The sequence below is a fragment of the Hyaena hyaena genome, unplaced genomic scaffold (genome assembly GCF_003009895.1).
Source record: "Hyaena hyaena isolate Hyena2069 unplaced genomic scaffold, ASM300989v1 scaffold_150, whole genome shotgun sequence".
NCBI classification, from domain to species: domain Eukaryota; kingdom Metazoa; phylum Chordata; class Mammalia; order Carnivora; family Hyaenidae; genus Hyaena; species Hyaena hyaena.
Genome location: NW_024080782.1, coordinates 515110 through 538267, shown reverse-complemented (window position 1 = coordinate 538267; position 23158 = coordinate 515110). Strand labels below are relative to the sequence as shown.

The 23158-nt window shown below is 54.8% G+C and overlaps 1 protein-coding gene across 50 annotated transcripts in view; it reads right to left on the bottom strand.

The window, feature by feature from the left end:
- Positions 1-23158, bottom strand: part of CELF4 (CUGBP Elav-like family member 4) — a 295672-nt gene that overhangs the window by 20291 nt on the left and 252223 nt on the right. For 16 of the 50 annotated variants that reach the window (XM_039238920.1, XM_039238908.1, XM_039238914.1 and 13 more), the window contains exons 4-10: positions 10131-10259; positions 9608-9687; positions 9038-9181; positions 7754-7901; positions 5743-5892; positions 1925-1990; positions 459-542 (exon numbers count right to left, since the gene is read on the bottom strand). In XM_039238920.1, coding sequence (XP_039094851.1) covers positions 459-542; positions 1925-1990; positions 5743-5892; positions 7754-7901; positions 9038-9181; positions 9608-9687; positions 10131-10259 — 801 coding nt within the window. The remainder of the gene's footprint in view (positions 1-458; positions 543-1924; positions 1991-5742; positions 5893-7753; positions 7902-9037; positions 9182-9607; positions 9688-10130; positions 10260-23158) is intronic. The other 34 variants (XM_039238928.1, XM_039238938.1, XM_039238926.1 and 31 more) reach the window with 6 other exon arrangements.

Sequence of the window (23158 nt, the reverse complement as noted above, 5' to 3'; positions counted from 1 at the left end):
ATAGGGACACTCCCACCCTCTCACCTGCCCATGGAGACTCACCCTGGGAGCACCAGCTGGGAGCACCCAGAGAATACAAGTTCTCCTGTCCCTGATGAACAGGCCTCCCTACTCCAGCCCTCTCCTGAGCATTCCTACTTCTTCCCTTCCTCTCCGCTGGCCAAATCCCACCCATCAGGGGACGGGGGATTCTTGGACCGCCACCTCTTCCAAGGCTCCACCTTCCTGCGCTCCTGCCACTTGGGTTTCCAGAGCTACCCTCGAGAAGCCCACCTCCATGCTTGGATTGGAGAATTCCCCATTTCACCATCCTGCTGTCTTCCCTCATCCTCCTCAACACAACACATAAACATGGTCACCTTGCAAACGAAATGCCCCAGCTGAAGGCCCAGGTGAACAGCCTCTTTGGGGACAGAAAGGGGTGGGGAGGGGCCTAGAAGCCCAGCTCAAAAACTCACCTTCTCTCTGTTGCTGGGGAATCATTGGAGGTGGCTGAGGAAAGGCCTGGCTTATCTGACCATAGGCAGCAGGGTAGGCGGCTGCTGGAGGGCCAAAGAGAAGAGGCAAGAAGGACAGACAGCGACAGTGACACGGAGAGAGAGAGTGAGAGGCAGGAAGAAAAAGAGAAACTTCAGTGTTGAGCTGTAAAAGCAGACCAGCTAAAAAGGGCATTTTAGCTTAGTCACTTAAGATAAAGCCAGTTCAGTGTGTGTGTGTGTGTGTGTGTGTGTGTGTGTGTGCGCACACATGAGTGCAGTTGGGGGAAGGCAGTTTTTTCTGAAAAAACGCACAACCCATATGTGTGGATAATCCACAAAAACGGACCATCAGAAACATTGGAATGCCCACACAAGATCGTCTATACCAGCTGGAATCCCCATTCTCTGAGCCACAGCCGACTCTGGCACATGTACCCTCCTCCCACTCAGATGGCGCCTGCGTGGGAGGTGGGGCACCACCCTATGTATGAGCTTGGCCTCTGGGATCCTGCCAGGGGGTGGTCCTCTGGCAGGGACTGAGTTGGACAAACCTGGTACTTCCTGCATTCAGTTGGAAAGGGTCAGAACCGGGACAGAAATGGCAGGCTCCTGGCCCCAGCCTGGTCTGCCTCCCAAAGGTATAGGATCTGAGGTCAGAGCTCAGGGGTCCCAGCAGGTGAGAGAGCTTCCCCTGACCTCCAGATGTGAGAGGCCAGCTTCACCAGAGTCCCCATATTGCCCTCAGGAAGACATTGCTGGCTCTTTCTGACCTGGCCAGACAGCAGGAGACTGGCTGGGCAGAGATGTTTACGGTGTGTGAGAGAGAGACAGAGGATCATGGCTGAGAGCTGGCCTTGGGCTTCCTACAGTGGCTGATCGACTTCCCACTCAGTGACCTAAAGCCAGCTGCTCGCCCCAAGGCTGACTCTTATCACTTCTCCTTTTTTCTATCACTGGCTACCTAGCCTCCCTTGTTCCCCATCATCTTGCTGGAGCCCCATTCCTGCTGCCTGGATGTGGCTGGGAGAAGGGGCAGAACTGCTTCTCTTCCAGGGTCACTCCTTCCCTCAAAGCCAGGCATCTACATTTGCCAGAGCAGTGACAGTGAACTCTGGCCTCGCCCCCAGCACAAACCAGCCCTGGAAACACCAGGTTGGAAGGAAGGTCTGGCCTCAGAGCTGAGTAACTGCCCCAGCAAGGTCAGAGCTTCAGCCTGGCTCACGTATGCATGTGAAGTTCTGACTACCCACCACTGCGAAGGGTACCAGGCAAACTCTGCCTGAATGCTAGGGAGCCCAAAGAAGGGGAGCGGGTCCTCTCCCAGGATAACCTTCCCACCCCCTCCCCCTCATGCCCCTCCGCTCCCCAGCTCTGAGCCCGGGCCTGGGGAAGGAAGGGAGCGCTGGTGCCCAAGTGTGGGAACGTGGGGACGTGAGGATACTAACGACCTGCATACTGCTGCACTCCCGCGTAGGCCTGCTGCAGGGGGTCTGCGGCGGTGGGGCTCTGGGCTGCAGGAAAGCCAAGGGAGCAGAAGTCAGTGAGGCCCACCCAAACCAGCCTCTCCCCCTCCGCACCCAGGGAGATGATACCAGGCTGCACTGCTCTCCCCAGCCACTGTGGCGTCTGCCTCCACCCTGCCTGGGAGCTGGGGACTCAGGCTTGGGGTGGGGCGGGATGGGTGACTCATGCAGAAGGCTGTGAAGGGATGAGGAGATGCCAGGGGAGGGCTCCACTATGAGTGGTTTGGTGGGAAGATGCCTGAGCACACTGGTCCTGGACAAGGGCTGTGGGTAAATGGGTGAGGGGGCTAGAGGCTCCCAGTGGGGGTGGTCTCCTCCCCACTTATCCCCAGCACAAGTCAGGGGCAGATCCCTGCTGGGTAAAATGAAGGGCATGAAAGACTTCATCCTACCACTCTGTCTTCCTGGGCTGCCCATGGCTGCTCAAACACAGGGGCCTCTCCATTATCCTTAGGGAGTTTGCACCAGGCATGGAGGCCTTGTACTCCAAGGCCATGGCCAAGACACCCTCAGCAGGGACCGGCCACACAAAGTCTGCCCTGTGTGCTGGGAAAGGAGTGGTGGCCACAGAGACTGAAGAACCACAAGACCAAGGACCTTCCTCCCACCTGATCTCGTGAGTCTGGGACGTCTACTGCCCAGTGTAAGGAGAGGAGCCTGAGGCTGATCCTCTGGCAAGCAACCTGGGAAAGCTGGACTGGGGCAAAGGCTTGGCTCATTTCTGTTGCCTGTGTTCCATCTATGGGACGGGTGCTGTGGGTAAAAGCCCAGCGAATGTGGGCACTGCCTTTGGTGACCAAGGCCACTGATGACTGACATGGTAGGGGCCTGGCCCTGGAGGCCCAGGCAGGTGAGTGGGGAATGCAGGCAGATCCCAGCCTCAATATGTCCCAGGCAGACTGGATAACACAGCAAGGCAGGAAGAAAATTGTCTGGGTTTATGTGCCTGGCAGCCCAGGCCAGCCAAGCTAACTGGTGGCATTAGGCTTTGGGGCTGCAGACCAGAAAGAATCCCCAAACTTCCCTTCTGAGCTCTTGTTCCTAAACCTCTCAGTAACCTTCCACTAGAGCAATAGGACCTGTGCTGCAGGGGAGCCGAGGGAAAATCCAAGGGGCAGTGGGCCTGGGAGACAGCGTGGATGGCAGCAGCGGGGCTGGGCCCAGGAGGGCACTGCTCAGAGCTGAAGATGGGTCCGGATGCAGGCCCCTTCCTGCCTGGGGTTGTCCCAGGACAAAAGCCCATCCGTCTATGTCCCTCACGTTGGAGCCTGGAGCCAAGAGCCCCCGGTGGTGAGGTGGTACTGGTGATGGTGCTTGTTGGGCTGGTCTTCTCTGCCCTTCTGCTCCCTCTGCCTGACTCCACTGCCAGCCTCAGCTCTCTGGAGAGGCCCGTCTAGCTTTGCCCTCTTGGCCTTTCCAGCTGCTCAAACACAAAGTGCCGTTATGTGACTTAGAAAAAGGTATCTCTTCTTCTGGCCAGTTTGATGGCCTATGCAAAATATCACCTGCAGCTCACCCAGCACAGTGCTCACACATTCTGAGACATAAGGAGTGAACGATCCTTAACAGTTGTGAGAGCCACCCCTTCGGGGGTGTTATGGGGCAATAAAGACCACACTGTGTGCTTCCAGCGTGATCTCGTGATCTTGATGAGCGAGAGGGGAGAACAGAGAAGCTCCCTGGGGCTAGGAAGTGGAGAAAAACATTTCTGAGACCCCTCTCTACTTCTCTGCTTAATGACCTCATTAGTAACTGCCAAAGAATGAACACTTTGAAGGATCTCGCTCATTACAGCGGCTCCAAACTCTGCATTTAAAGATGGTAAATTAATTTTTTTAATGTACTACTTTTCTCCTTTCCTTCCCTCATCCCTCCCTCCTGCTCTGGCAGGGAATTGTTTATGGGATGTGGCAGATTGTTACAAATGGGGGAGAGGAACATTTCCAAATTCCATGAGGGAAATAGCTCACAGATGCTGGTGGGGGTGGGGAGAAAACAGGTTTGTCAAAATCCAGAGATCCAGATGGGCTTGCGGGCAGGGAGGAGGGGAGAAATGAAACCACCCAGATGTGCTGGGGACTGTATCTCCCAGCCCACGAGCCTGAGTGGGGAGGAGCCCAGGAACCTGAGCTTGGTGGGGTCTCCCGTATCTCTGGCTTGCCAAGCCTCTTCCTGCCTCCTTTGCCAGCCTGGAGTCTTCATCCTTAAACCACAGTCCCATTCCTCTGCCCCTTGCCCCTTTACTCTGGGATTCTCTGGCCTCTTCTCTAGGCAGTGAGGGGAGAAGTGTGGAGCAATGTGGTAGGGGGCTGGCCCTGGAGGCCCAGGGAGGTAAGTGGGGATCCAGAGAGATCCCAGCCTCTGGGATCAGATCAGAGACAACTCCAATGCCAAAGTCAGGAAAGCCTCCTCTATTTCTTGCTAGCACAGTGACCTTGCACTCTGCTGCTGGTGGAACTTTCATATTCTATGGATGTCTGGGCCTCACTCCAGACACTGAAATCAAAATCTGTGGGCTTCTGTGATTTCACAAAGCCACACAGAGGATTCTGATGGGCAACCAGGGTAGAGAGCACTACCCTGCCCCTTCAGCTGACCTCCTCTGCCCTAGTTGGGCCAACCTCCTTACCACTCCCTGCCTCTGCCAGGCAGGCCCCTCTGCATTTGGGCCTCTGGGACAGCCTCCTCCACAGGAGGGCGGTCCTTGTTCATCCACACCTCTCTAATTCCTGCCCACCTGTTAAAGGTGATCTGGGCCTCCTCCTCAGGAAGCTCTTGATGACACTGTTCTGCCTTACTGTCTCATTACGCTGTCAATGTGTACTGTGTTCCTGGCTGACTTTGTTGACCCTCCCAGGGGATAGGCCCACGTCTTGTTCTCCTTCTGCCCCCCCACCCTTTCAACTGCCACAGACTGGGCACTTATGAATACTTACGGGGACTCTGTAACCTAATCATCTGCCCTCCAGGAAGGAGGAAAACACTCTTCACAACTCTATTACATTGCCCCTTGCCAGTCTACCCTAGGGTGTTAGGCCCAGCTTCCCTGCTCTAATGTCAGTCCATCCTCAAGTGCAGAGAAAGGAGCTGCTGCAAGTCAGCCAGGCACTCTCACCACGAGAGACATGCTAAGTTTGAGAGGAACAAAGTTAATCAGGAACAGGCCTTCTGGGTCTTGTGTTGCCAGAATTTAGGCAAGAAGCACTCGGGTGCTATCCATGATTCTGATACATTTGTCCGACGTGCTGACCAAGATTTTGTTAGGATTTAGGGACCAAACTAGCATGTACTAATCAAAATGTCAAATCTATATGCCTCTGCCTCCTTCCTACAAGAGTTTTTTTTTCGTACTTAATACTAAATATGACTATTCTTTTAGTGTCTATCCCCTCACTTCCTATGGGTCAAATTCACTCTCAATTAACTTGCAGTTATGAGCCTCTCTACCTCATTGTACAACTGTATCTGTTGTCTTCTCTTTCCTGACAGAGCTCCAGGAATGGGCTGCTTTCTCACTCTCAGACTGGCACCTCTCCCAGAATGAGAATTTGGTCTCTTCTCTCCAACCAGGGGCTCCCTGAAGGAGGGCAGGAGGCTGGCTCTCTCTGATCGCATTTGGGGTTCTACCAAGCAATAGACAGAGGGTAGGAGCCACATGTTCCCTGTGATAAGCGAGGGCAGGGACAGAATGGATGAGGAATGTTCTGCATGGGGAAGGAATGGCTACCAGATGTGCTTACCTGGGTAGGGATGGATGCCATTAGCAAACACAGCTTCCGCAGCAGGTTGCCCATTTGCCTGTGGGGGGAGGCCGGTGAAGCCGTTCACCCCAATGGGGGACGGGATGCTAGGCACAGCTGGTGCAGTGATGCCCGGAGGGGTGCTGCCACCTAGTTCCAGAAGTGGAAAGGGGTAGAAGAGGAAGGGAAGCAAGCAGAACCAAGGTGAGGAAAGCCAACCCATGGAGCTCTACCCCTTGGCTCCAAGGGCCTGGGAATAGACCACCCAACTCAGTCCTATCTGTGAATCATGCCTGGAGTTATCTCCCTGCATGATGACACCACTCATCCCAACTGTATCCATCCTTCAAGGCAGAGTCCAACTCTGACCCACCCATAAAGACTTCCCTGAACAGTGACTGCAGCATGACCTTGGACGTGCAGCACGTAAACTAGTCTCAGTGTCGTAGACTTTGACTACACTTAATCTTCCTTTCATCTTTTTCAGTGGATGTTGCTCACCCCAGCTAAGTTAGGATGGGCTGGTCTTTGTTTGGCCACTATGTGCCTTCTAAGTTGCTGGCTCTGCTCTCTTGTCTAGATCCCTGAGGGGCTGATCTGCCTCCCCACAAAGGAGTTTTGCTACTTAGGTGGAGGAGGTCTTAATTCTGATGTTCCCTTGCACATAAGGAGAGAGCCCTTTGCAGAGTCCAGATTCAGCCCTACTCATATACGAAATAGACACTTAGGCCTTCTCCATTGGAGGCAATGGTGATGCTCATTGTGACAAAGGTAAAGTCAGGGTCAGATGACAATACCCTGTGCGTCTCTATGCCAGGTGGGTGGAGCCCAAGGTGTGGATGGTAAGATGACTGTACTGGAAAGGGCCTTCCTTTTCATGTAGGAAGCAGGGTATCTATAAGGCCCCCGGATGTCAGGAAGTCTGCTAGTATGGTGTGGGTACAGAGAGTTGAGGAAGCTTGATGAATGAGAACCTGGGGTGTTGGGTCAGGGCTTGGGACTGGACAAGGGTTTCTTAATTTTGCCACTATTGACATTTGAGGCCAGACATTTACTTATTGTGAGGGGCTTTCCTGGGCATCGTAGGATGCTTAGCAACAACCCTGGCCTCTACTTACGAGACCACAGTAGCACTCCGCTGACCAGCTGTGACAACCAAAAATGTCTCAGGACATTGCCAGATGTCCTGGGTGGGCAGGAGAACAAAACTGGCCCAGACTGGGAATCACTGAACTCAACAATAGCTAAGATCTAATTAAGAACATGCTGGGGCACCTAGGTGGCTCAGGTCATGATCTCACGGCTCATAAGGCCCCACGTTGGGCTCTGTGCTGACAGTTCAGAGCATAGAGCCTGCTTCAGATTCTGTCTCTGTTTCTCTCTCCCCTTTCCCGCCCCCTTGTGTCCACTCTCTCTCTCTCAAATATAAACAAACATTAAAAAGAAAAAAGAACGTGCTTTATGAACGGGGTTATTTCCAAGCCTGCTGTCCTTTAATGACTCTTGAGGTTCTCTCTTGCTTGTTGCACAGTTGTCTTGGAAAAGCCAATGAGTCTAAGTTGGGTTAAAGAAAAATGAAAAAACTAGGGCTCCTTCTCTGATTAGGCCACGAACCTAACACGGCCACAGAATGGGCAGGGCTTTTTCTCCCTCAGACCTCAAAGGGGGGAACTGTTTTCGTGTGAATTTCTTTCTAGAGATCTAGAAAAGAAATCAAGATGAATTGCTTCCTGACATGGTTCAGTAACTTGAGTGAAACTGTCACCACCCTGAAATCATATCATTGACTGCATGGGGGCCCACATCCAATCTTCCCTTGGGCCCACACTGAATCCCCCAGGGATTAGAACATTTTTAAGACAAACTTCTGGAAGATGAAGTCTGCCTAGGCCCATACATCACATGCTCTGGCCGTGGGAAGGTCCACTAGTTGACAAAATTGGCCAAATAATAGGTCCCACCTGCTGCTTTCCTGCCATACCACATCCTGTGTCGGTACCTGCCCACTCACCTGAGGTTGGGGTCATGGGTGCGGCCGCCAGGCCATTCATGTTGAGGGCTGCCATCTGCTGCATCTGGGCGGCGGCAAAGGCAGCCATGGGGTTCAGGTAGCCGCCCTGTGCGACTGACGCCATTAGTGCCGCTTGCTGCTGCATCAGCTGGGGCAGAGGAAGTGGAAAAAATATCATGCGCTTCCAGGGGGGCAGCCCTCCCCACCAGGGGGCTCAGCTCCTGGAGACCAGCCTCCCAGGCCCTGCGCCCCAGGGAGTTCAGATATATCTCCCCACCCCTACTCTCCGAGACAACTGTACTCATAAGTAATGGTAGGGTCTTAGGGAAGTTGTAGAGGGGGAGGGAAGGGGACTGGCTCCATGGGTGCTGGTCAGCCCTGAGAAAGGTGAGATCACATCCATGGAGATGTGATACCCAGAGCTCTAGAGACATACTAGGTGAGCCTCTGTAGAGTTCAATTGGCATGGATTTGCTTAAGATGGTCCTACTTGGAGTCTGTTGGGCAGAAGCAACAGGAGAACTCCAGGCACCCCCAGTGTCCTCACAAAGGTGAGTGGGAACTGGGCAGGTTGCTGACATGGCCAAGTTTGGACACGGCTAAAGAAGATGTGAAGTGAACTTACATCTTTAGAACCGGAACCTTGGCCTATGTCAGGGCCACCCCTGTGGGGCGTGTGGTTACAAGTCTGGGGGCAGCTCCCGGGAGACAGGGACCGGGCTAGCTCCAGTGCAGAGGGAAGAAGTGGATGGACAACAGCATGAGCCAGGGCCTGAGGGGACTGCAGAGGAAGTGTGGATGTGAGGGCCTTGGGGCACCTCAAAGGAACCCTGCTGGGACTGATCAGAGGCCTGAGGACCCCGGTCTGTTCCATGAGTGAAGGCAGAAGTAGAATGGTGACAACCAAGCACTGGCTTCTCTCTCACCACTTCCAGGTGATCCTTCCTAGGCTCTGACTAGTGGAAAGGTGCTGAGGGTGCCCCACCTTGCTACCTAGCCTAGAGGCCTCTCCAACTCCTTTCCTATAGAACCAGGACAGCAGCCCACCTCCTCCTGGCAGCCACCCGGCACTGGCCCAGCCTTCTCTTAGCCCCCTCTGGTCTCTACTGCCTGGGTTCACTCCTGACCACTCCTCATGCCCCGGGCAGCAGGGTATTCTGGCCAGCAGCAGGGCTCCCCTCAGCACACTTAGGTGTCCTTGCTCGTCCAGGCTCTGAGCAAAGTGAGCTAGAGAACAGCTGTGCACACCTCCCCACCCCCCCACCCGGCTGCGCCCCCACTTACTGCCTGTGCGTAGGCACCGTAGGCCCCAAACGGGATGGCCATGGGGTTGAACATGCCCATCTGGCCAGCCATCTGCTGCATTCGCCGCATCGTGCGCTCCTTGTCGGTGTCGGCAAACTTGACCACCAGACTGGATGAGGCTCCCTGAAGCCAGGACTGCACGTGAGGCCGGCTTGCCCCAGCTGCCTCCTCTCCCAGCTGTCCTTGCCTTGGCCTGGACCCACCCCATCCTCTGGGGGAGGGCACTGGGGCAGGGGAGGGATGGAGCTGGGAGGCAAGTTGCAGCGCTTGCACTCACCCAGCTGTCTGGGATCTTAACCCCACAGGGGCATTTTTTTTTTTTTTTTTTTTACCTAGGGACAGTCCAGTTCCTTAGGTCTCTGGGCCTCAGTGTCCTTGTCTGAGAAATGGGGATAATGATAACGCCATCCTGCCTCTTGAGGAGGCTGTGAGCACCCCACGTGTGGCAAGGTGTGCACGGAGCTCAAGGCAGGGGGTGCCCTGCGGGGCTCTCGGTCCCTCTGGGGCCACCGCGCGGCCCCCACCTCACCCCGGGCTGGCCCCACTCACCGGCATGGTCTGGCTGCCGTGCAGAGCGTTGATTGCGGCTTGTGCCTCGGCGTGGGAGGAGTACTTCACAAAGGCGCACCCTGGGGGGACGGGAGAGGCTGAGCCATGGCGGGAGGGCCCCGGGGCCCCCGGGAGGAAGGCCACAGAAGCGCGAGGGCTGAGAGGCGAGGCACGGGAGGGGCCGAGGGGAGAGGGCGCATCCCGCATCCCGGGTGAAAGCAGAGTGGGTGAGACACAGAGACTGAGAGAGAAAGAGAGACACCGAGAAACACAAAGACAGAACCACACAGAGGCAAAGAAAGACCTGGACGGGACGGAGACTTAAAAGCACTTAAGTCTCCCTGCCCCTGTCTGGACTTGGATGGCGGCCTTCCCTTGTCCTCAGACAGGAGCGCCTCGCCCCTTCCAAGCATCCTCCCCGGGCTCGAGGTCGGGGCCTGCCGGAGGCGGCCCAGGACTGGCGGTGGGCCCGGCGGGGGCCCAAGCCCTCGCCCGCCCGCTCCCCCGCCCCGCCCCCACGCACCCTTGCTGTTGCCATCCGGGCCGCGCAGGATGGTACACTCCTCGATGTTCCCGAAGGCTTCGAAGAGGCGGCGCACGTCGTCCTCGGACTGCTGCTTGTTGAGCATACCCACGAAGAGTTTTCTATCTTCTGGAACAAAATTAGGAGATGCTTACCCGGGCCGGGGGAGCCGGGCTGCACGGGGGCAGGCCCGGGGGTCAGATGGTACTTGACCGGAGGGGAAGGGGAGGAAGGGAGGAGCTGGGCAGGGAAGAGGGCTCATAGCTGGAGGGGGAGGGCTGAGGCGTGGCTAGAGCGGGGTAAGGGGGTTGGAGGAGCTGCGAGCAAAGCCAGAGGTGGAGGTGAGGGAGGAAGGGCTGGGTCAAGGAAGCTGGATTGCAGCGACTGTGCCCCTCCCGCCCAGAGGGCAGGCAGCACACAGAGGGAGCTAGGCCACTGGTCTGGCTGCTCACCCATGCACACTGAGGGCACAGGGGTGGCACATGGGTCGTCTGGGCAACCCTGCATTCCCTTCTTCCTTGCTCTTAGACACTTACTATCATCTTCACACACAGATGCCAAAATTAACTCACAACAGGCAAGTCCGATGCAGGGCTTTTGCATTTGCCCTTCCCTCTGCCTGAAGCACCTCCCCATCACAAGGCTGAATTCTTCTCTTCCAGGTCTCAGTTTAAATATTGCTTCTTCATCAAGGCCCCCTGTTCCTGTCTCCCTTATTCTCTGTCTCAGCTTCTCCCTCTCAAGGCCCAGATTGCAAAGGACCATCGTTTACTGCTTTGCTTTGGTTTCTGTCTAGCTCCCTGCCCACACCCATGGATGCTCCCTGGGGGAAGAGAGCAGGCATACTGGAGAGGCAGTTCTTGGCACATAGTCAGTCCTCAGGACAGAGTTATGGAGTACATGAATGCACGCTCTATGTCATTCCCAAGATCACACCTTCTTTCTATCCCACATTGTTTTTACCTCTATCTGGTGTCCCTTCCTTGGCCTGGCCCTTCCTCGTTCATGCTGCAAAAATTTAGCCCTGGACATCTTTGGGGGCCCTGTTGCTGAAGTCTGGGCTCCCTCACCAGTCTCCCCCTGCCCTGGTGTTTAGTGCCACATGGTTCGTTGACACCACTTGGCTGTGTGCTCAGGGTAACAGCGGTCACACCGGACTCTGTGGATCTGCAGCAGCTGTGACTGCCAAAGGGTCCCCCGTCCCACAAGCTGATTGAAATGAGAGGTTAATTCCTTCCACTGAGGTGGGGTCTGTGCTCCCTTCCCTTGACTCTGGGTGGGGCTGTGACGGCTCTAACCCATAAAGAATGCAGAATTGATGCAGGCTGACTTCCAGCACCCTGCTGTGAATAACTAGGACTCACAACTAGCTCACACTGGAGGGTCCCCATGAGAAGGAACCCATCTCCCCAGCTGACAGCCAACATCGACCTCCAGACTTGGTAAGAATGAGTCTGCAGATGACTCCAGCCCCCAGCCTATGAGTCTAAAAGCTGAGGCCCGGATGCCCTGGAGCAGAGACCGGCCTTCCATGCTGGGCCCTGTCCGGATCCCTAACCTGCAGGATCCATGAGTGTAACAAATGATTGTTTTATGCCATTCAGTTTGGGGCTAAATTGTTATGCAGCCATAATAGCTGGAACAGAATCGCTATGGAAGCAGCACTCAGCAGGCCCTCACTAGATGTTTGTTGACTCTTGAATGACTGACAGACACAGGCACACACAGCCAAGGCTGCAGAAACGCACCCCCCCAAGTTGCAAATGGCCTTGAGTTTTGGTTCCTCCGAACCAGAGTTCTGGGCCTATGTCCCTCTGTACTCAGGATACACTGGGTCCCTGCACTGGTTCACAAGCCACCCCAGAGTCCTCTTCAGGAATCCCTGACCCCTGGCCAGTCAGCACCTCTTAGTGCAAAGCATTCAGCACCAGGGAAGTCCTCAGTGACAAGGACGTCCTGGGTCCTAGCTCTTTCCATGCCCTGTAGGGCATCATTGCCAGTTGTCGGCACTGCTTCTGGACCAGGGCACACCAGTCTAGCCCTTCACCATTAGTGGGCTTCAGTCAAAGCTCTGGGTCCTGGAGCCCCAGCCTTGCCACCTGCCCCTGCCCGGGTAAGCAGGTGGCTCCCTGGGCCATCCTAGGGCCGGGCACACCTCGGCCACATCTTCAGGGCTCACGGACTCCAAATTCTGGGCCAGGAAACCAAGAGAAAATGAGAGAGAGAGTGGAGGGGTGAAGCTGAGAAAGGATGGGGTAGATGGGGTTAGGAGCAGATGAAGAAAAATGGAAGAAATGTTGGGGCACCTGGGTGGCTCAGTCGGTTAAGCATCTGACTTGGGCTCAGGTCCTGATCTCACGGGTTGGTGGGTTTGAGCCCCGCGTCGGGCTCTGTGCTGACAGCTAGCTCAGAGCCTGGAGCCTGTCTTCGGATTCTGTGTTTCCCTCTCTCTCTGACCCTTCCCTGCTCATGCTGTCTCTACCTCTCTCTCAAAAATAAATAAAACATTAAAAAAAAAAAAAAAAGAAAATGGCAGAAATGGAGGGAAAAGAATTAGAAACAAAGAGCAGCCAGCAGAGATGGGCAGAGGAGAGGCAGACACAGAGGGGAGAGGGACGGTGGCTTATGTGTAACTCCCAGAAGCTGCAGCAACATTTTGCGTGAAGTGGACAGGGGCTACTCACGACTCCATGGTAGGCTTGAGTCATGAGCCATTACAACTTTGCACTCCCGGCCAGGCCAGCCTAGGGCTTCCCCCCCTGCCCCATCCATCGCCTTTTAATGACTCCAATTAAATGGGATTTCCAGGAAGGCAAAGAAGTGAAACCCCCTGCCTCCTGCTAATCCCTGGCCCTCCTGCTTAGAAATTCCAAAGGAAAAAGGAAGGGGGGAGAAGGCCCCTTCTCCGTCTGAGCCTGATTTAAATGCTGGTACCGCAGCCCCGTGCCTTCTCCTCTCTCCTGACATCTGAATATATTCCTTTATTTTCATTATGACAGCCTTCTGATAGCATTAAAATTCATCCACACGTGCTTTTCTATCCAGCCACTTCCCTTTTGCCAGTTTTTTCTCCCTAATCTTTTTCTTCCTCTCCCCTGAAATCTTGCCTTCCTTACAGTTCTCTGTTCTCAGTTCTAGACCAGGACCCTTCCTTCTGGAGGACTTTCCAAACTTGTAGGGGGCCAGGCTCCTCCTCTTCCCGACTACCTGGATTTTCCCCCCGGGGAAGCTGCAGCTAGCCTTGTCTTTCTAGAAGACCGCAAGAAACCAAAGAAACCTGCCCCATACTCACTCCCCTATGTGTTCTTGGTGACTCCATCCCATTCAAATGTTTATTGGTTCCGGGATCCTCAAATGCACCCAGTTTGCACCCTCTTTGTTTTCACTTGGCTTTGGCATGATTCTAAGGATTCTCTTTCAGACCAGAAGCTGGAAGGACTCTTGAGTCCAAGGGTGGATCTCCTTCTGGCCCAGGCCCACTGGCTTCACCCCAGCCCCACTGCCTTGCCACTGCATAACTGCTTCCCACCTGGGCCTTTGGGTCTACAGAACGGGAATAACCGGTCTTGCCTCATGTGATGGATGCTAGGCTTCCAAGAGACACAGCAGAGCAACAGCCTGGCCAGCAAGGGGAACAACAGCCCTGAGGACCATTACTCAGAGTTCTCTATCCAGGAGGAAGAGGAAATGGAGGGCCACTCCTCCCTTCACTTTCCCTGCCCTAATTTGGCCAGAAGGACCACCTCTGTTGTGTGTCCTAGATGGGGAGAGGTCACCCCTGGGGAGACCAGACTCATGCTGTGGCGGACCAGCTGAGATGGACAACCTCCCCCCCGTCACCCCACCCCCTGTGACCTCCTCTCCCTCTGGCTACTCTCCTGAGGCACTGTCTCTAAGTTGTGTCAGATGACCAGTGGCACCATTTGCCTAGTGTCTTGGATCTGATGCCAACCTAGTGAGAGTCTCAGAAGATGACTCAGTTTCCTGAGCCAGTCCCCACCCACTCCAACGTTAACACAAGACCTCTGACTCCTGGACAGGCTGAGCAGTCCCTGAGCATAGCCTGCCTATCTGAGGTGATGCAGGGTCCCTGGGTGATGGGGAGTCTATGGGGTTCTCACTCCCCCTGCAAGCCCTTAGCCTTAAGCCCATTGTCGGGATATGGGGGGTGTTGTTCTTCTGAAGAGGTGAGGCCAGGAGAGACTGCAGAGCCAGGGGTGGAGATGGGCTGAAGATGCCCCTGAGTGGGAAGTCATAGGGCCCAAACACGTGAGTAAGTGGAAGCTAGTGACTGGAACCCAGAACCTTCCCCTCAAGAGAGCCCTGCTTAAGGGAGGGGGCTACAGTATGCTCATATTCCAGCTCCCAGGGCTGAGCCCAGTGCCAAACCACCCCCACTCTCGAGTCTTCACACGGGTTCCTCCTGTCAAGGGGCAGAATGAAGGAAGCATGCTCCTCAGTCATTCAACTGTTTGCCGAGCCCTTCTCTCTGCACCAGACACTATTCCAGGCACCTTTCCCATGACAGTTACAAGAGAGATCAGTCTGCTCACTGGAGCTGCCGTCCATCCACTGATGACCACACAGGCCATCTGCAATAGACAGTTCCCGAACAAGACAAAGGAGCTTGCGGCTGTCACCCAGTGGCCCCCAGAACTAGTGGGCCCTCCCCACAGGCCCCCAAGACACATAGTTGCAGTCTCTCTGGTTCTCTTGACTTCCCCATCCTATAACCCCTTGCTCCTGCCTCCTTGCTCTTTTAAAACGTGAGTGCCCGTGTCTGCGGATGTGGGGAGCCCCCTGGCTCCTGGGGAGCAAGAGGTGGCACTAGTCTCAGCTCTGCCTGAATCCAGGGAGGGCAGCTCTGCTTTCTGTGCCCAGTGAACCAACGACCACTGCCAGGGAGGGGCACAGTCTGCAGCGCCCCCCAAATGATGCATGGGAAAAGTACCCAGTTCTATGCAGAACGAAGGTGTTTACAGTCATCTCAGAAGGGCCTGGATCAGAGCACCTGACCTCCCTCCTGGGTTCACCCTCTGGTGAACTCCTCTGGTGACTCCTTCAGTGAGCATTTATTGAGCACTTACTGTGAGAGAGGAAAGCCAGGAAATAGCTCTGGACTGTGCACCAGAGGGGCCGGGGCTGGGGGGTGTGGTGGGAGCAGAGGGCGCGTTTATACCCTGAAGGCTTCCAGGAGGAGTCATGCTGGAGTTTCCACTTTGGGGGGACATGTGCAGGGGGCTCCAGACCCACAACAGCATCTGAGCAAGGTCTGAGAGATGGAAGGGCTCCCTTGGGCTGCTCTTTTCACCCACTCCCAGTGGTCCCTGCACGCCCCAGGGCTTGCATAAGGGGGTCCAGCTGAAGTTCGACTTTGCTTTCCAGCAGCGTCTTGCTTGTTCCTCCTGCACCAACACACACAGCTCCATTCCTCTGGCTTCAGGGGTCTTTATTTCCTCAGAACCTCAATCTACTTAAGCTACAGGTTCCCAACTTTTAAAAAGCATTGGGTGTCACCTCCCAGGAACCACAGATAGGTGGATAGGTGCTTATGAAAAGGCAATGGAACCTAGTTGCCAGAATATTAGGCTTTTTCCAATCTCTCCATGAGAGAGACTCCTACACTCCTTCACTCAGGATGTCAGGGCAGAATGGGGCTCTGGCTGGAAGGATTTGCATTTTAAAAAGAGGGCCCAGAAAACCTAGAAGCAAGACACTGATAGATGGCAAGTTTAGGCCAGGGTCCTATGTGGGATATTTCAGGGTGGTGCCTGAGATCCCCCAGATGTGCAGGGAGCATCTTGCGGGAGTGGGCATGCGGGGGGGGGGGGGCTAAGTGGGGAGGGTGGGGGTGGCAGTAGCACCACTTGACATGCCAAATGCCAGCGCCCCAGCACTAATGCTCAAATTCCGGCTTAATTTTCAAAATCTGATTCGCTCATTACCATCGCCATTAAACAATATTTCCTGCTTAAGGATAGATGGCTGCTGGGGCACAGTGGATGAGCGTTCAGATGGTTAATGCCTTTTATTGCTGCAATAGACTTTTACTGTTCTCTTCCCTCCAGCTGCTGAGGGCGGGTTTGTGGGGGGACTGGAGCTGGGGAGAGCCCCAGGGTCAGGGGCCAAGGTGGGGAATATGTGGCTTTGAGGTCTGTGGCTGGTGGGGCGGGTGGAAAGTTACCAGGGGGCCTGGCTGCTAGAGGATGTAAGGCCAGCCCAGCAAAAGATGCCTTTCTTCGGGTCCCTGGAGACACAATGACAGCAGTTTGGGGAGTGAGGGAAAAATGCCAGACTTTCACAATCACTGAGCCAGAAGTCTTCCATCCTACTCTGCAGGCTTTGGACCCAAAGGTGGTCTGGGTAAGGCCGGAGCCCAGAGCTGGGTGCCACGTGCCTGCCTCAGCTGCTGGCAGAACCAGGAGCCCTGAGGGCCACCCCACACAGGGCCCTCCGGCATCTATCAAGCTGTTTACTTTGGGACCAGGGAACTCCCAGGGTGCCTCCTGGATCCCAGAACCATCTGCTCTCCCTGGAGATGATCTCAGCGCTCCAGGGCCCACAGGCAGTGAGTCTGAGGGGAAAAGGCTTACTCCTGTTCCCTAGCTTCACCGTGGGTCAGGGAGGACCTTCAAAGTTAGGGGACAAGAGAAGCACACTGACCGGATAGGAGGGGCTGGCGGGGACATCTTCCAGGCAGTGACTGAGGCTATTTGTCAAATCAACTTTGGGTGAGTCGTGTATCCTCCCTTGGCCCCCATTTCCTCACCTATAAACGGGAGAGGATAACTGTGCCCCCCTTGCAGGGCTGTTAGAAGTTAAATGAGTTGAATACATGGGGTTTTAGCACAGTACCGGGCACAGGGCAAATGCTCAGTAAATGCACTCATTGTGTCTGTTACAGCCCTTACTACTACTGTTCACCCATAGGGGCACCAACTGGTGGGTGAGGGGGCCTACTCTCACCCCCAGTGGTGTGGAGAGGACCCCCAGGTACTTTGAAATGAACAGTCATTCTTGCCCAGCTCAGCCTTTGCACCACCCTAACCAAATACAGTGTTTTGGCGACAACTGAGATGCTCCCCAGCCTCTTCCAGGAGGTCTACCTGGATTGATCCAAAACGGGGCATTTTTCCCAAAGTCACAGTGAACTCAACAATGTGCCATTTCCACCAGTTCTGCTGGTCCAGACCCATCAAGCACCTCTGGCTCCCAAGGGCTCAAACCAATCACCTGATTCAAAATCTGTGTCATTTTCAAGGTTGCAGACCCTCCCCCCACAACCAAAGTCCCAAGACCTCCCCTGCCTCAGGTTTACCAGCCCTAGTAGACACGCCTCCTCCCTCAGGAGAGCAGCAAGCAGTCTCAAACCTCTCTTCCCAACAGGGCGTGGAGGAGAGGACAGGGAGCTCCAGCATAACGGGATCCAGACAAGCGCCCCTCCTCAACACACCCAGGTTAAGGGCCTGGGTTTGGGTCCCTCTGCAGCACTGTGATGGGGTCAGCTGCCCTCCTGAGAGCCAGTCCCTTCCTTCGCCTGGGCCATGGGGTCGCCAGCCAGGCCTCGTGAATGAATGAGTAGAAAAGTCGTGCCCCCCTTGGTCCCCACAACGCACACTGTGTCAGAGCCAGAGCCGGGGGAGGCAGCTGAGTGGGAGCCGCCTCCCCCTCCAAGGATAAAAGCCTTCCTGCCTGGGAAGGAGGCTGAGGGAGACATCAAACCAGATCAAAGGCTGCTGGGGCTGGGACTGGGATGGAGCTGCCTCTCCACCGGGGATGCAAATGAGGCCCCGCAGCCAGCTCTGGCCTCCGGGGGGAGGCGGTGTCAGGCCTTGATCTATCTACCAACTCCCTCCTGACAGGCGCTGTTTGATGTCGGGGGTGAGAGGAGGCAGGAGCAGGGAGCACCGCGTCCTGTCCCTTTACACGCGCATTCCTTCAGCCTCCTGCCTCTCAGGGCTTTGAGATCTGGCCCAAGCCACGTCAGTCACCCCCTCACCGTCTGCTGACACCCACCCAGGCCCACTGCTCTCTGCTTTCCACACAGCAGCCAGAGAGGGGTCAGTTCAAATCCACAGCGGAGCTCAAACCTCACAGTGGTCCCATGTCCCTGAGCACAAGCCCAATCATCTAGACATGTGTAAGGGACCATACAGGCAGCCCACACTCCATTTCTCCCTGATCTCTCCTTCCCTCTGCTTCAGACTCCAAGGTCCCCATGCTGTCTCAGGAACACTCCCTGTGCACCTTTGCCAGCCTGTCCCCGCCCCCAGGGGGAGGGCCGGGGCATTTGCACTTCCTGTTCTTCCTCTTGTCTCAGAGATCCTGTTCTAGATATCTTCAGGACTCTTCACCTCCTGCAAGCCTTCCTTCAAATGTCACCTTCTCACTGAACTTTTCTGATCTTGCTATTTTGAATCATGACCTTCACACTCCCTGTCCTCTTCCCTGGATTTTTTTCATAACATGTATTACCTTATTTTGCTCATTTATTTATCTCCAGCCTCCCATCCATTTCATTCATTGCTAACCATCCAATGTTTAACGTGCATGGCATGTCGTAGGTGCTCAGTTAATGTTTGTTGACGTGAATCCATTTGCTCAGTGAGCATTGGGAGTAGAACTCCAATGGGGTTGGCCTAGGGGTGGGTGTCGATGAGCACTGGCCTCCAGGAGACCTTGGAAAGTAGGAAATAAATGGCCTTTGTTGATGAGTGCAGGTGAATAGCAGGTGATGAGCCACATGGCCAGCGGGTGGAAAGGGGTCGAGCCGCATGGGCAGGGGGTGGAGAGAGGCTTGAGTTGGGCCCTGAAGGATTCACAGGCGAGCTTTGCCAGGTCGAACCGGCAAGGGGCAGGCATCCCAGGTCAGGAAGTGGTGTGTGCAAAGGCAGGAGGTGAGAAACGGTGGGTGGTATAAGGGAGTAGCAATGACACACATAGGTATGCACTCACACACACTCCTCCTCCTTCTATTCTCTCACCCACCGCAATCTAGACACCTCCCCCAAAGCCCAAGGCCTGGACCCTCGCCTCTGACCACTGCAGACTTGGTCTGGGACTCGCACTCTGGGTGTAGGCTCCTCGCCTGTGCCCGTCCTCCCTGCCTGCCATGTGCTCCCTGGGCTTGGTCCAGCTCCCTGATTCATAGCACCGGCCCACCCAGTCTCCATGTCATCCCAGTCAGCCCACAGAGCCTGTAGACCCAACTCCCACATCACAGACCCTCTCTGCCCCCAGGCAGACCATCTCCATCCCCAGGCCGCTCCCCTGACTCCAGGAGGTGATTAAAACAGCAACAATAGTAAAGGCCCTCATGGTTCTCATTTATTGAACACTCGCTATGACCCAGGCAGTGAGGTACGCACTTGACAGGTGTAGTGGGTATTTGATTACTTCTACTGTGTAGATGAAGACACTGAGATACAGAAGACTTAAGTATCTTTCTCAGGAATGCACACTCAGTCACTGGCGAAGCCCAGATCCACACTCGGTGGTCTGGGCCAAGCTGAGCTGAGTTGAGCTCTCCCGGTCACCTTCCTTCCAGTGGAAGACAGTGTTACCTGGACTTCTCTCTCCCTCACTTTTCTCTCCACCCCTCCATCTCCACACAGATGACTGGCAAAGGCCTAATAACCCATCACTTCTCCAAGTCCAGGGCCTAGGTTCAGAGCCTGGAAGGGGGACAGGCAGGGTATGGTAGTCTGTCCAGCAGGTTCCCCTTGATTCCTGATGGCCTGGGGACCTCTCTTTATGCTTCACAAGCCCTCCCCAGTCTCACTCACCTCCCTGCCCAAGTCCCTCTTTCTTGAGCTCCCCTGGCCTGCTGAGTCCTCAGGCCTTCCCCTTCCTGAGGTCTAGGCTGTAAGGTCCTCTCTCCTTGCCACACAGGAAAAGGGACCTGCTGGCAGAACCCACTCCCAGGGCAGTGCATACCCCGCTAGCCCCCTGGTGGTGGCCCAAAGCACAGATGTGGGTCTGTGCCACTGAGGGTTTGTTTGCAGCATGCTTTGGGAGACAGGACTAGAACTTGGGGACTGTCACCACCCTGCACACTTGTCTCTTACATTCTTCAAGACAATGGGCAGGCATGAGGGTCTTGAGTTGGGCAGAAACTCAGCCCTGGAGGTTCAGTACAGGTGAGGGGTCTGGAGGCCACCCTGCACCCCTAGCTGCCTCCTCTTGGCTCTTCAACCCTCACCCCACACTGAGTCTGCACCAAGCCTCCAGGGGGAGCCTGGGACACAAGGTGGCTCTATGTAGAAGTCACCTTTCTCTGGGGCAGCAGCGCGCAGCCATCTCTACAGGTAACTGATTATACATTTGATCTGCTACATTATCCTTACCAGGCGCACGGCGCAAGACAGACGGCTGGGGTTCTGTGGGGACTTCTCAGCAGCTGAACCCTGTTGTCTAATGGGGTTTCCACTGGCGTCTGGTGCACTCTGCAGCATTTCACCCATCACAGGATAATTTATAGCATAATGGGGCCTTTTTCCCTTTATATCATGTGGGAGCATAAATTATGGCCAGTTTGTCCTCGGCTCTCAAGGAGACAGACAGAACAAGGCTTTATTCCAGCAAAAAGAGGAGGCTTCTGTAGGGGACAGGTACAGTAAGATGGCCAGAGGATGGCGGGGCACAAGAGGAGAGACCAATGAATGCTGATAAGAACATCTCATTGGGGCGCCTGGGTGGCTCAGTCGGTTAAGTGTCTGACTTTGGCTCAGGTCATGCTCTCACGGTTTGTGAGTTCGAGCCCCGCGTCGGGCTCTTTGCTGACAGCCAGCTCATAGCCTGGAGCCTGCTTCAGATTCTGTGTCTCTCTCTCTCTCTGACCCTCCCCTGCTCATGCTATCTCTCTCTCTCAGAAATAAATTAAAAAACATTAAAAAATTAAAAAAAAAAAAGAACATCTCATTGACAGGGCAGAGAATCTAGTCAAGGTGGCCACAGGTACTGGGGAAGAAGTAAAAGACCCATGTAGGGCCACTTGTCTCTATTCACTTCGAATCAGGGCAAACTTGTTAGCTGAGTGACAGAGCAGCAAGGTTGTGGCTGTCAGGAGACACTCTGCTTGCTGATCACCTGACCACCAGGCCACAGCTCAGCTGCTACCCCAGCCACAAACTCACTCTCACCCTCCCAGCTAAAGCCCCAGTTCCTACAGCCTCTTAGAGAGAGTGGCTAGTCATGGTTCCCCCCACCCCGCCCCCCAACTCCACTCCTCCCTCACTTCCTGCACAGCCAGAGACACAATGCAGCACCAGTGACCAGGGCAAACCTCCTGCCCCCTGACCCATGCCCAGTTTTAGCATAGATGGTGCAGCTTTGTTCCTTGTGGGACGATGGAAGAGAGTGGCATCCCGACTTCTAACAGCCTGCCGCGGTATTCCTGGGGAGGGGCAAGCACCTTGGGGTCAACCTCACTAGTCTAATAGGACAGCAGTCACGCTTGAACGTGGAGGCTGTAGCTACCGTGGCTGCCCATTCCCCACCCTGGACACTATGACGAGGACTTCTGGTGAGCCTGGATGGGATCAGCAGAGGCTGCCCAGGCCACCTTCTTCCAGTATAACCCAGTGTGGGGGTGAAGCTTCCTGAACACCCTGGCAGGAGTCTTGGGGCAGCCTGGGAGAGAGCTGCCTCCCAGGCCCCACTGGAGAGCCCCACCTTGCCCAGAGCCCAAGCCTTTCCCTAGAAAAGCAAAGCCTGCTCCTCCTTCCTTGGTACACCCTTTCTAGAAAAACAGCAGGGTCTTGGCTCTTATAAGGTGCTGATTCTTGGCCCCCACTGCTAGGAAAATCACCTGGAGGCTTTCAAAAACATAGATGCCCAGGGCCAGCTTCTGTGATACAAACTAGTGCGGAGCTCAAATCTGGAGCCCAGGCATCAGTAATTTTGTTTTTGGTTCTTGGTTTCTTTCAAAGCTACTCAAGTAATACCATCATGCAACCAGGGCTGGGAAGAGCCGTGATGAGTCTTCTCCAAGTTGCTCCTGGCCCTCTCTCCCCAGGCCCCACCTCTGTGGCCCTAGGCCTACCTACAGGAGCTCAGCCCTCTGGACTTCAGGATTCTGTGCCTGCTGGTGGGGGGAGGGCCACACCCACATTGTCTGTCCCGACACCTGAGGCTGGGCCAACCCTGCTCTGAGAGGAGGATCTTTCATCAGCTCTCAGGCTTCTTTCCTGTCCATCTTTGTTCCAGCCACCTTAGCCCTCCTGGAGTCACTGCTGTCCCCCAACACTCTTCTCGATGGAACTCAGATGGTCCATGCTTAAGTACACACCTTATTAACTCATGACTGATAATGGACTACAGAGAGACACAGAGATGGATGGATGGCAGACATGATTAATAGATGCTAGATATCCAGATTAAATGTCAGATGATAGATAGACACACAGATGAGAGAAAAATGATTGCTTGAGAGAAGATAGATTTATGGTCGATGGTACATAAATAGCAATAGGTAAATGTGGATGGATGGATGGATGGCTGCAATGCATCTAAGGGCTTCATATAATGGGGCCTAAATGCAAGAGGTCAGAAAGCTAGTCATGGCCACCCACCTGTTAGAGGGTGTCAGCTCTTAGAAGAACAAGGAACCCAGCTCTGCACAAGACCTATCTTGAACCAACTCCTCTTTCAACTCAGGTTCTTGAACCTCCATATTTTCTGATGGGTTTGCCATAGGTTTCAGTGGTGCTCATTTCCTGCAGACACTTGAAGCTTCTCTTTGATGCTTCCCTGAGCCTGCAGGCAGGCCCAGGGCACATCCTGAGCTCCCACTGTACCTAATAAGGACCTCTCCTTCTGGGGGCAGGCCTGTCCATCTCCCCCATAGATGTGTGCTCCCCAAAAGGCCGCAAAGTCCTACACTCCAACCCCACAGAGCAGGCTGGTTTTGGAGTGTGGCAGGCAGGACTGGCCCCTGCAGTGTGATGCCCATACAGCATACACAGAGATTCATCCATTCACTCTGCCAGGGAGCATGCCCTCAGAGAGGACTGTGAGAGCTACCCCAT